The sequence below is a fragment of the Bos mutus genome, chromosome 19, assembly GCF_027580195.1.
Source record: "Bos mutus isolate GX-2022 chromosome 19, NWIPB_WYAK_1.1, whole genome shotgun sequence".
Classification (NCBI taxonomy): domain Eukaryota; kingdom Metazoa; phylum Chordata; class Mammalia; order Artiodactyla; family Bovidae; genus Bos; species Bos mutus.
The window spans coordinates 40,650,175-40,663,899 of NC_091635.1; the positions used below are offsets into that span (position 1 = coordinate 40,650,175).

Below are 13,725 nucleotides of genomic sequence, written 5' to 3' on the forward strand. Positions count from 1 at the left end.
TATACTGTCTGTGGTTTTAGAATTTCCTCTCCATAAAGCTGACTCTATATTTAGGAATCAATCTCAGATCATGCATGTGCTTATTTTTTACTTTATTCACATATCCCTTGTTACTGAATAATCATTAACTAATACGCATTTTGAGTTATTTGTGACTGAGGATGGATGGGTATACTTTTACCCTAAACACTCACCTATTTTTCCTTCTGAGTTAGAGTTACATTTGAAAAGAAGGAGGATATGACTAGGGTCATATCCTAGCCACAAAAGAAAGCAACTTTCTGTGTAACACCAACCAACACAGATGAGCTTTTCAAATCGTCACAAGCTCCTACCATTGAACTACCCAGCCTGGACCATACCTTGTAATCATTAAATACTGGTGATGTGAAAGGGTTGTCCAGAGAGCACATTTTTGCTTCTAAATTTAAAGTTCAAAGCTTTCAGTATAGTCTCAAGGTGACTTGCACCAAGACAGCTTATTTTTATTTTTGGTCACAGCAGAACTAATACTGAACAGGAATATCTACTCACAGAATTTACATCCTTGTAAAGGTCATGATGGAGCATTTTAGACTGTTTGCATTGCTTAAAGTCACACTTCTTATGCAACTGTTCAGAGAGCCTGACATCATTATCTTTAAAAGAAAAATCTTCCCAGAAAGTGTATGTGAAGTTAATGCCTCCCAGGGATTAATGCCTACTCCTCTCAGAAGGAATAAAGTGAAAGCGAGGAAGAGAAAACGAATTTAGAATTGTCATAATGTTCATGAATTTTTCAAGGTCTGCTACATACATACTGAATCTTGTAGAAGAGATACTTCTAAGTCCTACAGGAAAACACCTGAGTTCATTATTGCTTTTATTTTATCCGTCACTTAGAAATCTTCAGATCGGGATAGAAAGCTTAATTGCTTCACAAGCCTATGTCATTGTTGTTTGGTCACTAAATTGTGTCCCACTCTTCTGTGACCCCATGGGCTGTAGCCCACCAGGCTCCTTCTGTTCATGGGACTTCCCAGGCAGGAATACTGGAGTGGGTAGCTATTCCCTTCTCCAGGGGATCATCCCCACCCAGGGATCGAACCCATGTCTCCTGCATTGGCAGGCAGATTTTTACTGCTGAGCCACCAAGGAAATCCTCTACAAGTCTTAGGAAGATACAAAAAAGAGGATTATGTTGGCAAGGCCAATAGCTGAGAAAGCGAAGAGGTGCCTGGTCACTTTGGACATGATTCCATAAGTTCCCTCTTTCTCTATTCCTCTCCTCCTTTTTGCTGAAAATCCTACCCATCTCTCAAGACTCAAGTTCTCCCTCTTTCACAGAGATGACCCCTATTATAGCAGCCCACACATGTTTTGTCAGTAGGAGAAATTCCTGTAAAGCTTAACTGGGTACATAAACACACCTCCTCTATATTTAGCATAGTCTCATGTCATACACCTATTTCTTGAGGTCCTCATGCTTCTTTTAATATTTTAAATCCCACGTGGCACTCACTAACACCTAAGGTGTGTTTGTGTGTGTTGTGTATAAATGTGACAATTAGCCATTCAACTCTGGTCCACTAATAATGCGCATAAATGGAATCAGAAACCCTTCAGAGTCTAAAATGAGGCTGCTCCCAGGTGAAGGTTCCAGATCCAGAGGAGTTCTCTGGCCAGCCATATCTGTAGGCTCCGTAGCTGAGTCAGAGGCAAAGACTGGAAGAGAATCAGTTTTTATCAAATATCAAAGAGAAAGACCCCACGGGTGTCATCTGTGGGCTACACGCTGCCTTCAGGGCTCAGAACACTGACTAAATGCCTGAGTCCAGTTCCAGCTACTTCTGTAATATATAAATGATTTTCATACTATGTAAATTATTTACAATCTGACTCTTGATCTCCCCCACATGCAAAACAAGGATGAGAATGCTGCCTGTCTCATCAGGTTGTGTCCAACATAAACTGAGATCATGCAGTTCAGGGGGTTTAGCACAGTGCCTGTAGTCATGACATAACCGCAATTTTGTCAGTTTATCTATAAAATAAGCGAGCTGACCGAGGTCATCCTGAAGGTCTCTTCCATCGCTTATTCTACTGTCCTGCGAGAACAGGGACTCAAAAGGCAGAAAGGAGTCTCCCCTACAGCCAAACGGCGGCTTTCTGCATTCTTTGAATAAATGACATCCTCCAGGCAGCGCTTCTCCGACAATTATCATGAGGACAGAGGCTAAGCGGCCTGGGCCCTAGTTCCCTTTATGGGGTGTCGCCCTCCGCCCTCACTACCCCAGTCCCTTAGGCCTGCGAGCACTGTTTGAGCGCCTACGGAGTGAGGGACCCTGCCTGTGCCCCGGAGGGATGCGTGGATGGGGAGGTGAGTGGAGGGCGGGCGGTACTCACTTGTTCCTGCGGATCCACTCGATCAGGGCGCGCACCTCGGGCACTTCGTCCAGGGACGGGGGCTCGCCAGTGCTGAACTGGTCAGGGAAGCTGCGGTTGAGGTCGCGGCCGCGGCTGTTGTCGCGGCCGCTGGCCCCGGGAGGGTCGCTGTCGCCGAGGCCGCAGTCACCCTCGCGGGCGCGCTCAAAGCCGTCGGGGTTGAGGCTGGGCAGCACGTACACGTCAGTGGTGTTGAGCAGGCGGACCAGACGCGGGTCCCCGCGGCGGTAGCCGGCCGCCAGCTCGCGGGCCAGGTAGACGAGCACCTGGCGCGACACGGTCTCGTCCCCGTGCATGTTGCCCACCAGCTTCACCTGCGGCCGGCCAGGCAGGAGCGGCCCCGCCGCGTCGGGCCCCAGGTCGCCGTCAGGGGGCGGTGGCCCCAGGCCGGCCGTGAGGCGCAGCACCCACAGCGGCCGGCCCTCCACCGAGCTGCCGATGCTGAAGAGGCGGGCCAGCCCAGGGGGCCCCGCGGCCGCCGCCTCCCTCAGCGCCGAGCCCAGCTCCTCTTCGTGGTAGTAGCGGTCAAACTGGCCCTCGTCCTCCTCGGCGCCCGCGCTCGTTGTCGTCGTCGTGGTCGCCTCCGCCTTCTTGATGTGCGCGGCCCTGGCCGGGCTCCGCAGCAGCTGCAGCAGCAGCAGTAGACACAGCAGCAGCGGGAGGCGCCCGGGCCGCCAGGGCGGCCGCGCGTCCCAGCCACTCGCCATCTTCCAGCAGCTCCGCTAACCCCGGCTCCGTTCCCCCGGCTCCGCGCTCCGGGAGGCCGGGGCCCGCCGGATCCCCTCCGCTCCTAGCAACCCCATCCCGCCCTCCGGCCGCAGCCAATGGTGGGCGGGCCTGCCGTCGCGTCACTCCGTGGGCGGGGCCATCCTTAAAGCAGCAGATCACTCTCTGGGCGTGCCTTCCTCCTGTCTGGGTGGAGTTTGGTCACTCTCCTCTTCGGTCAGGGTTCCTGTCTCTCTCCCTCCTCCCCGTTTCCTTTTCTGCGTTTGCTCCGCTTCTCCTCAACTCGCTCATTCTCTTCTTTATGTGTTATCCGTTCATTCTCACCCCTTTTCCTCAGTACTGTCACCGGCTTGGTTCCGATCTTTGTTGCAGCTTTCCCCAGCTGCGCTTTTACGCTTAGAACCGAGAATAGAAAGAATCAGAAGGTTCGAAAAGAATCAAAGGACTTGAAAAAAAACCTCAAAGGTTCGAAAGAATCTACCTTAGAAGAGACAGAAGACGTCGCAGCCCTTCCAACCGTGCACCCTTTCCATCGAAGTGGGTCTGCCTTAACTTGAGCCCAGCGCCCCGCCAGCCATAGGTTGAAGGGACTGGGTCACTTGGAGTGGCAGAGGGTTCACTACATCTTTTCCAGTTTTTAGTCATTATGTTGAAAGAAGATGTCTCCTTTATGTCTAGTGAAAATCTATGTAGTAGGCTCTCTTTGTGTTGATGAATTTATTTCCTTGGTGTTACCCCAGTTTATTTCACTGCCACAGGTTCCAGTGTGGGCTGGTCTCAGCCCTGTAGGCGGAATTCATTTCATGGTTCACTTGCCCACCTTTCACACTTCTCCTGAGCGAGTTACTTGTTTAACTGTGGCCTTCGAGTGACATTTCAAAAGCAGCAGGTATGACATTTCTGGAAACGCTTGGTGAGTATAATTCCAAAATGGCTTAAAGCTGGCAAATATAATGTTATCATCTAGAGAAGAGGCCTTTAAACTGGTCTTTAAAGTAGGCTTAAATCACTTTAGCTTGAAGAAGCACAAAACCTCCTAATTCTTTTATCAAGTGTGAAATTTTACCCATCAAAGAACATAATTGCAATAACTGTTGTAGTTCCTTCTTTCAAAGCCAGGCGTTTCCAGGCTCCTTCCTTGAACTATGATTGAACCCTAATGTGAATGACAAGTGAAAGGGAAGTCGCTCATTGCTGAAGCCTGGCTTGGAGAATTTTGAGCATTACTTTACTAGCATGTGAGATGAGTGCAATTGTGTGGTAGTTTGAGCATTCTTTGGCATTGCCTTTCTTTGGGATTGGAATGCAAACTGACCTTTTCCAGTCCTGTGGCCACTGCTGAGTTTTCCAAATTTGCTGGCATATTGAGTGCAGCACTTTCACAGCATCATCTTTCAGGATTTGGAATAGCTCAACTGGAATTCCATCACCTCCACTAGCTTTGATCATAGTGATGCTTTCTAAGGCTTGTAGGAAACTTCATTCAACCCAAGGAGGTAGGAGCACAGGAGGAGAGAAATTAGGAGAGGAAGTGGGTAGGTATTCTGGGCAGAAGGAGGAGCAAACACTGAAAGCTTAAAAGCAAATACTGCACATCCTAGGAACTGCATACAGGTCAGGATTGTGAAGGAGCTCACGGGTATGGAGGACACAAACCAGAGAAGCAGAATCAGAACTCAAAGAGCTTCACAAGCTGGGCTCTGGGGAGCACTTGATCCATAAGACCATGGAGAGCCACTGACAGATGTTAAGCTAGTTTAGAAAAATCCCAGGACTTCCCTGGCAGTCCAGTGGTTAAGAATCTGCCTTCCAACACAAAGGACGCAAGTATGATCCCTGATCAGGGAACTAAGATCCCACACCCTACAGGGTAGCTAAGCCCATGTGCCAGGACGAGGACCCAGCGCAGCCAAAAATAAATTAATAAAAAATAAAGTGAAGGTGTTAGTTGCTCAGTCATGTCTGACTCTTTGCGACCCCATGGACTGTAGCCCACCAGGGTCCTCTGTCCATGGAATTCTCCAGGCAAGAATAAAGAGCCCCTTAAAAAAAAAAAAAAGAACAGTAACAGTGGAGAATGAAGTGGAAGGCCTAAGACTTGAGGCCGAGAAACCTGTAAAGAAGATATAATCCAAAAAGACATGACGAGGTGAACCCTTGAGGACAGTGCCAGTGGAAATGGAAAGGAGGAAATGGATTTGAAAGACCTTTAGGAGAGAACGTAGACAGGAAAGAGAAGGTGACAGAGAGAAAGAGAAGCTGTAGGATGACTTCAAGTTACGGCCAAAGCAACTTGCGAGCTTTCACTGAAGAAGAGGATAGGAGAAGGCCCAGGCTTAGGTGAGGGTGATGAATTTAGCACAGTCACTGTGGTCCTGTGAGCATCTCTTCTCCTTCATGCCCATTTGGTTTCATGTGCCTCTTACACACCAGCTGCAACTCATCAGAAGCAAAGCCCCAACTCTGTACAGAGACCACCTACCCCCCCTACCCCAGGGAGTACTTAATCATTACTCTGTGCACTTTTACAATAATCCAAATCAAAGCGGCCCCAGGGGGCATGTTAACCTCTAATCAAATATTTCCTTTTCTACCATTTTCACTCTCCTTAGAAGCCTCTTCCTGCCAACTCACTCCTGCAGCCTCACCTAGGGAGGCAGTAAATAAACGTGTGAGGGCTGTGAAATAATGTGGTGTAACTTGAGCCAGCGCCCTCCCGAGAATCCCCGGGCCTCCCGCCTTGCAATTGCAACCTCTTTCTGGTCTGGAGCCTCCATCCTAAGCAGGTATTCTGTGCTGGTGGTTCGAAGTGAAACCCAAAGCTCCTGACCCGGTCACTGCTCACTGGAGGGGAAGCCTCCAACTAAATAACTCCAGCTGCCCCTGAGAAATCCTAACGTATGACAGGTGTCCCTTTTCTCCTTCCCACAAGGAAAGTCCTGGCTTCACAAGTGAAGGAACTTGGGAAAAAATTTCCAGTTCACAGAAGCTGAGTGGTAATGACCTGGCTTTTGAAAAACAAAGCAGAGCTTGTTAGATGGCCTGATGGTCTTCAGTAGTGACTTTTTCTAAAAGACTCATAGGTAATCGAAACACAACATAGATTATGAACTTGTAAATGTCACATGGTCTGGCAGAAACACCCACAAACTGACAAGTTCAATTTGACAAATGGTTATGGAGCATCCATCTAGCTAAAGGTCTGCTCTATGGGTGACAGAGGATTGGGGGATAAATAAAGGATTGTTCTCTGCTAGAAGGCCAGAGTCTAGAGAGAGAGAGAACACAGGCAGACCTGATGCATCCATGGGGCCAGCGCTATGTAACAGCCGCTGCACTAAACCTTTTCATCCGTTGATGCATTTAATCCTCACAACAATCCAGAGGTAGGTACTATTAACTCTCCTGTTTCAAAGATAGATACACTGAGGCACAAGCAAACCACAGATCCAGGACTCAAACGCAGGGAGTCTGGCTCCGGAGTCTGTGTGTTTACTCAATAATAAGACTGCTTCTGTGGAGTGAACTGAAACAAGACAAAATGAAACTAAAATGGAAAAACCCCACTATTGGAACCCAGAGGAGAAAGCAACTAATTGTGATGAGGCATCAGAGAAAACTTCATCAATACTGAGTTCATGAACTGAGTTCAAATTCTAGATCAACCATTTTCTAGCTGTTTTAACTTGGGGAAGTTATTTCATTTTTCTGAGAACTAAGTGAGGTAGTACAGATATAATGTTTAATGTAATTCTTGGTACTTGGCATATAACAGGCTTTCAGAAATCATCATTTTGTATATGTGTGTGTTTAATAAGAATTCTCAAACAGGGAAGAAAATGGAGAATAGAGCAGTCAAGGCAGAGGGACCAGTGAGAACAGAGGGTAATGGTGACCGGAATATAAGGTGTGTTGGGAGGAGCAGCAGGAGCCATAGCTATGAAAGAAGAATGGTGCCAGATGATGAAAGGCTTCAAATATGCCAAAGGAGTTTTGCTTTATTCCACAGCAAGTGAAAAACTTAAAGAATTGTTTATGAAGAGAGTGGTATGGATCATATCCATGTTTCAGCAAGAGAATTCCAGGGGCTGTGTGGGGCAGACTTAAAAGCAGTTGCCCTCTAGACAAGAACTGATTCTGGCAATATTAGAGAGGATAGAAAGGAGAAGATATGTTAGAATGATGTTTGGGTTATTGGATTGACAAGATTTAGCAACTACTTGGGTAAAAGGGAAGAAGTAAAAGACAACTTCACAGGCTAGTGAAAGTGACCAGGTAAATGGCCTTGTCAGTATCCAAGGCAAGGAAGGGCATAGGATCAAATACACCAGCAGAGGCTTGGTCTTAGGTAGGAACACAGACACTTCCCTGGTGGCTTAATGGTAAACAATCCGCCCTCCAATGCAGGAGATTCGGGTTCAACCCCTGGTCCAGAAAGATCCCCTGGAGAAGAAAAAGGCAACCCACTCCAGTATTCTTGCCTGGGAAATCCCATGAATAGAGGAGCCTGGCAGGCTACATTCCATGGGGTTGCAAAAGAGCTGGACATGACTTAGTGACTAAACAACAACAGACACTTCAGCTGTATTCACAAATGGAAAGGCAGAATGTGTGAGTGTAAGTACAATTAAGGGAGTAGATGACATGTTGGGAGCTGGTAGATATTCTCTGCTGATTGCCTTTATTTTCTAAATGAAATGGGATGTTGCAGCCATCAGTTGAGGGTAAGGATGTTATAATAGCTGTTGGAGGTTTGAGGAAAGAGAGAAAGATGTGAAATATTCATCACAAGGGGTGGGAGAGAGAAATGGAGAGTAATAGTTTTCAGCCATTGACCATGGGGACCAGCAGTGTTTTAACATGTCATCAGGACCTGCTAATGGGATATGGGACAGAGGGGTTTGTTGGCTTGTTTTGTTGGTTTGTTTTCATTTCTATAACATTTGCTCTTACTTCCTCAGAGTCCTTATCTTTCCAGGCCAAAGAGAAATGAAAGATGTTTATTGAAATCACTTTGAAAAATTGCCCTTGGTTAGGTCAGCCCCTTCTATCTTAGTCAGGCCTGATTCTAGGGCATAGATAGGCTGCTGCCCAAACATGAGGCCATAATAATGATTTTCATCTGTATTTCAAAAAAAACCCTCTCTATTTGCCAGCACCAAATGGACAGCAGTTCTATTCTCATGAGGTAGAGAGGGAGGGAAGCAGGTATCAGTTACTTTCAGTTGTACATATCAGAAAACCTGACTCATTCTAGTTTGAATAATAAATGGAATGTATTGGCTCATGTAACTGAGAAGTCCAAAGAAGAAGTCTGGATTCAGGCATAGCTTTATCCTGTGGCTAAATGGTCACCAACCACCTGCTTTCTTTTTGTCCTTGACCCTTGCATTCTATAATACAATGTTCACTTTATTCTGATTCTCTTTGTGGTCCCAAGAGGGCTGCCAGAAGCTCCGAAAGCCACATGCTTTCTTATTCACATGCTGTGCTTAGTCACTTCAGTCGTGTCTGACTCTGTGAGTCCATGAACCTCAGCCCACCAGGCTCCTCTGGGTGGAAGTCCATGGGATTCTCCAGATGAGAATATTGGAGTGGGTTGCATTTCCTTCTCCAGGGGATCTTCCCAGCCCAAGGACTGAACCCACGCCTCCTGCATTGCAAGTGGATTCTTTATTGCTGAGCCACCCAGGAAGCCCCCCCCTTCTTATTCATACTCAGCAACAGAGGATGCCCTTGTGCAATCAGTTTTGCTGATCACTTGAGGTCACATGTCTAGGTCTGAACCAATACTATGGCCAGTCAATACCAAACTGTTTCACCAACCAAACCTAAGCAGCAGCAGGTTTTATTTATTCAACATTATGAAGTACATCTGCAGGCACTGTCCTGGGATGGGGGTGGAGGCATGTGAAGGAAGAAAAAAGGGATAAGGAAGAGGAAGTGCTGTAACAGCGAAATAAGTAACTATGTACAAAGTGCCGGTAACTAATCCCTGTACAGGGCTTTAGTGTTTACAATAGGCAGTTTGTCTCACTAATCCTCTTAATTTAGAAAAGGAATATCTGTCCTTATTTTTGACTGTCCAGCATCTGAAACCCTTCCCCCTCATTTGGAGAACCCTCCACCTTTGGGGTCTCGGTGGAAGGCAGGGTCTGAAAATGCCTTCTGGAAAATGGGCCTCAGTTTGGCCAAGCAGATGAACCTGTGACAGGCTTTGAATTGGGAGCCAGGCTTCCCTGGCAGTTTAGTCGTAAAGAATCCACCTGCACTGCAGGAGATGTGGGTTTGATCCTTGGGTCAGGAAGATCCCCTGGAGAAGAAAATGGCAATTTCCCACTCCAATATTCTTGCCTGGGAAATCCCGTGAACAGAGGAGCCTGGCAGGCTACAGTCCATGGGGTTGCAAAAGAGACAGACAGGACTTAGCCACTAAACAACAACGATGCAAAGACACAGAGACTGTGGATGTAGCTGTGATGGGTAAGGGTGGCGGCAACATACAATCTCTGGGGTGACACAGGAAACAGAGCATCCATCCAGCTCTCAGCGCCAGTGGTGGGGGCAGGCAGTGGGGGAGACAAGCTGCAATGGTTGGTATCAGTGACAGTGGCAGCACTTCCCCAAGTTCTGCCACTCACTTTGGGGCATTGTCCCTGGGCTTCCCTGGCAGCTCAGATGGAAAAGAATCTGCCTGCAATGCAGGAGACCTGGGTTCAATCCTGGGTCGAGAAGATCCCCTGGAGAAGGGAATGGCAACCTACTCCAGTATTCTTGCCTGGAGAATTCCATGGGCAGAAGAGCCTGGTGGGCTATACAGTCCAAGGGGTCGCAAAGAATCAGACATGATTGAGCAACTAACACTTTCACTTTCTGATTTTCAAACTCTTCTAGCAATTCTGTGAGTCAGCCAATATCTTTCCAATAAACCAGTTTTCAATCAGAATCAGTTTCTGAGGCTGCAATTTATTGAAATATTAGTACAATCCTTTGAGGTCAGTATCATCATCCTCATTTTTCAGATAAGAATATAGGCTCTGAGAGATTAAGTATCTTGTACCTAGCAGTCCATGTGGTTGCAGAGTTGGACACGACTGAGTGACTGAGCACACACACACACGCACCTAGGATTATTTGTTTGGTCTCTAAGTTGTGTCTGATTCTTTGCGACCCCATGGACTGTAGCCTACCAGGCTCCTCTGTCTATGGGATTTCCCAGGCAAGAGGACTGGAGTGGGTTGCCATTTCCTTCTTCAGGGGATCTTCTCAACCCAGGGCTTGAACCCACAGTTCCTGCATTGGCAGGCTGATCTTTTATCACTGTGCCACTTAATAAGCCCTTAACAAATGTTTAAGCATTTATAAAATGAGCCAGCAGGGAAGACTAACCGCACTATCTTCCAATTTTAAGCCCCATAGTTGTTTTAGTAGCCGCCTCTTTTATAGGTAACAGAGAAACTGAGAAAGACTCATTCATTTCTGAAACAGTCCTTTTCTCTCCCATCTGAATAGTACCTAAAGGGTACCCCTAGACAGAGGTTCCTCTGTGTCTAAAAGGCTAAATCCTCAATTTAAAGGCAAACACACCAGGGATCTTCAGAGTTTTGTCAGCTGACACCAGGATGGATTTTGTGTAATAGCTGCTTGAGGGTATGGACCCACGAGAATGGCATACAGGTGGAAGGGACAGGAGAGAGAGAGAAAAATGCTGAAAGGGGAGGAATAGGGTTGCCATGGACTGGGGCTAAAAACAGAACTTGCCGCCACATTTCTTTGGCTTGACTGCTTAGCCTACAGGGTAGAGTGGGGATGTCAGTAGGGGAAGTTCCCAGAGGGACTAGATTGTATCAAACTGATGAATCTCAACACCACTTACCCTTTAAAATCACCCAGGGAGGCTGTGTGTGTGTTTGTGTGTGTGTTGCCATACATATAGCTGCTTTACAATGTTGTGTTGGTTTCTGCTGTACAAGGAAGTGAATCAGCTGTATGTATAGATATATCCCCTCCCACCCCCACATCCCACCCCGTAGATCATCACAGAGCGCCAAGCTGATCTCCCTGTGCTCTACAGCAGTTTCCCATTAACTATCTATTTTGCACGTGGCAGTTGATATGTGTCAACCCCAATTTTGAAAATACAAGTGCAAGGGGGAATGGGAGGTACTTGATGGGCACAGGGATTCCTTTTGGGCAGTGAAAATATTGTGAAACTAGATAAAGCTGATGGTTGCACAATATTATGAATGTACTAAATGCCTCTGGACTGTACACTTTAAAATAGTTAATTTTATCTTATGTGAGTTTTATCTCAATTAAAAAAACTAGCACTCTGCCTTCCATAAGAGTGGGGAGAGTAATAAAGAGCATGCATGAGGAAGGAGGAATTTCATAAAGATAAGAAGTTGGAGGAAGGTCTTGAGAAATGTGAGACTTTAAGAGAGACGCACCTTAAAGATAACTTCTGTAAAGACTTACCATGCTTTACTTCTCAGGTGTTTTATGGGAGTTCCACTTGAATTCCTTTGGATGTGACAGTGCTGAGATAGGGCTGAGGATAGCTTAGTTTTATTTGGGTTACACCTTATTTTCTTTTTTTTAAAAAAATCATTTGTTTACTGGCTGCACTGGATCTTCATTGCTGAGCATGAGGTTTCTCTAGTTGCAGAGAGCAGGGGCTATTCTCTAGCTGAAGTGTGTCGGCTTCTCATTGGCGTCTCTGGTTGAAGAGCATGGTCTCTAGAGTACAGGGGGCTTCAGTATTTGCAGCGCATAGGCTTAGCTGTGGACCAGGGACCCAGCACATGTTCCCTGCATTGGTTGACAGATTCTTCACCACTGGATCACCGGGGAAATCCTTATACTTGTTTTCTAGTTCTGTCCAAAGCTAGTCCTAGAGTCTAAAAACAAATTAAAATGGGACTAAGCACTCTCTTGCCCAGATGTAGTCAGGTCTGCCCAGATCCAAAGACATCCTCCAATATAAACAGCAATAAACTGAGACTGTGAGCTCTTGCATAAAGGCCCCAGAGCACAACTCACACCTCCCAGCCAGAAAAATATTCAGTTACCAGGGATGCTCTGGCAGTCAGCAATTTTGATGAAAATACTTGCCGAGACTGAATTGGCACAAACAAAGCACATTCACACCCAGCCAGCTGGACTGTATCTCAAAAGTACAAGACAAAGCTCCAGAAGGTGAAGAGACTGATACTATTTATGGGAACAATTTGCAGTCCTCTCTCTGTTATAGGTCTGGGTGGAAACAGGGCAAGAGAAGGATATCAGTGACAAGGAGAAGGCCGCTGCTGAAATGCTGCAAGCCCACACAAAAGCCAAGGCTCCCCAGGAGACCCCGAGTGCCAGGGACACAGGATAGAGCAGTGGGTTTGCAAAATGATCCTCATAAGAAGCAATCACTAGCTCATTTGCTCAATAGAGAAGGGAAACACTTTACACAGAAAGGAAAGAACAACGAAGTCAGATAAAAACAAGTTGAAATGGGGACTACCCTGGCGGTCCAGTGGTTAACACTGCATGCTTCCAATCCCTGGTTGGGGAACTAAAGTCCTGCATGTTGCACAGCAGGACCAAAACAAACAAACACACAAAATAATTCAAAAACCAGGTCGAACCAATGCAACCAAAGACAAGACAGAACAGATGGAAATTATAGCAAATCTCTGGGGGCACCAGAGCAGATGTTCCAGCAGGTTCTCTAATGCTGCTTCCCAATGCAGCTGTACACCCACTCCCAAAGCTTTTCTAGCATTTCATTCTACTCTGTGGGTCTTCCATCCATTTATTAATCCATCCAATAGAACTTGACTAAGCACTGTCTCTATGCCAGATCCAAATCCAAGCTCTGGACATAGAAGTAAGGAAAACACAATTCAGGCCAGAGTAAGAAGAGCCTCAAGAACTAAAGAAATTATGGTTTCCCATTCCCAAAATAAAATTCAAATTCAAATTTTATTTTTCAAAATGATACAAACCTTGCATATGTTCTAGAATCAAAATAGCTTCCTTCTGGATTTAAGGATTACAAAATTCAGATGACAGGAAAGATGAATGTTTCTCTCATTCTGATGTTCCTGCTTTGCTGGTGCCTTAAGGGGTGCCCTAGCTGTGGGCACCTTCCCAACCCTTAAAAAGCTCTTAAGAGGAAGGATGATATTTGCCTTTCTCACTCCCGTGGCAGCTTTTCTCTCTCCCAATTTCTGGTAACTTCAATGGTTGTTAATGAGTAGAAGGAGGATAATTTGGCAACAGGGAAAGGAATTTTTTTTTTAATGTTTATTTATTTATTTGGCTGTGCCAGGTCTTACTTGCAGAATGCAGGATCTTCAATCTTCATTGCAGCATGCAAATTCTTAGTTGAGGCCTGTGGGATCTAGTTCCCTGACCAGGGACTGAACCCGGGCCCCCTGCAGTGGTAACGTGGAGTTCTAGCCATCGGACCACCTGGGAAATTCCCCAGATGGGATTTTGGCTACCGAGCACAACAGAATGTTGCTTAAGTAGCACTTCTCTCCCAGTTCCTAAGTTTGCCTAAAAGGACATATAAGCCATGAA

The 13,725-nt window shown here is 46.3% G+C and overlaps 2 protein-coding genes across 2 annotated transcripts in view; one reads left to right on the forward strand and one right to left on the reverse strand.

Moving 5' to 3' along the window:
• The window catches only part of CPD (carboxypeptidase D), a 71,623-nt gene extending 68,412 nt beyond the window's left edge, over window positions 1-3,211 (reverse strand). Inside the window, exon 1 of the mRNA XM_005888213.3 lies at window positions 2,386-3,211. Within this exon, the coding sequence (XP_005888275.3) occupies window positions 2,386-3,131 (746 nt within the window). The 5' untranslated portion in view covers window positions 3,132-3,211. The remainder of the gene's footprint in view (window positions 1-2,385) is intronic.
• The window catches only part of TMIGD1 (transmembrane and immunoglobulin domain containing 1), a 66,540-nt gene continuing 54,947 nt past the window's right edge, over window positions 2,133-13,725 (forward strand). The window contains exon 1 of the mRNA XM_005888212.3: window positions 2,133-2,359. The gene's annotated coding sequence lies outside the window, so the exon portion shown is untranslated. The remainder of the gene's footprint in view (window positions 2,360-13,725) is intronic.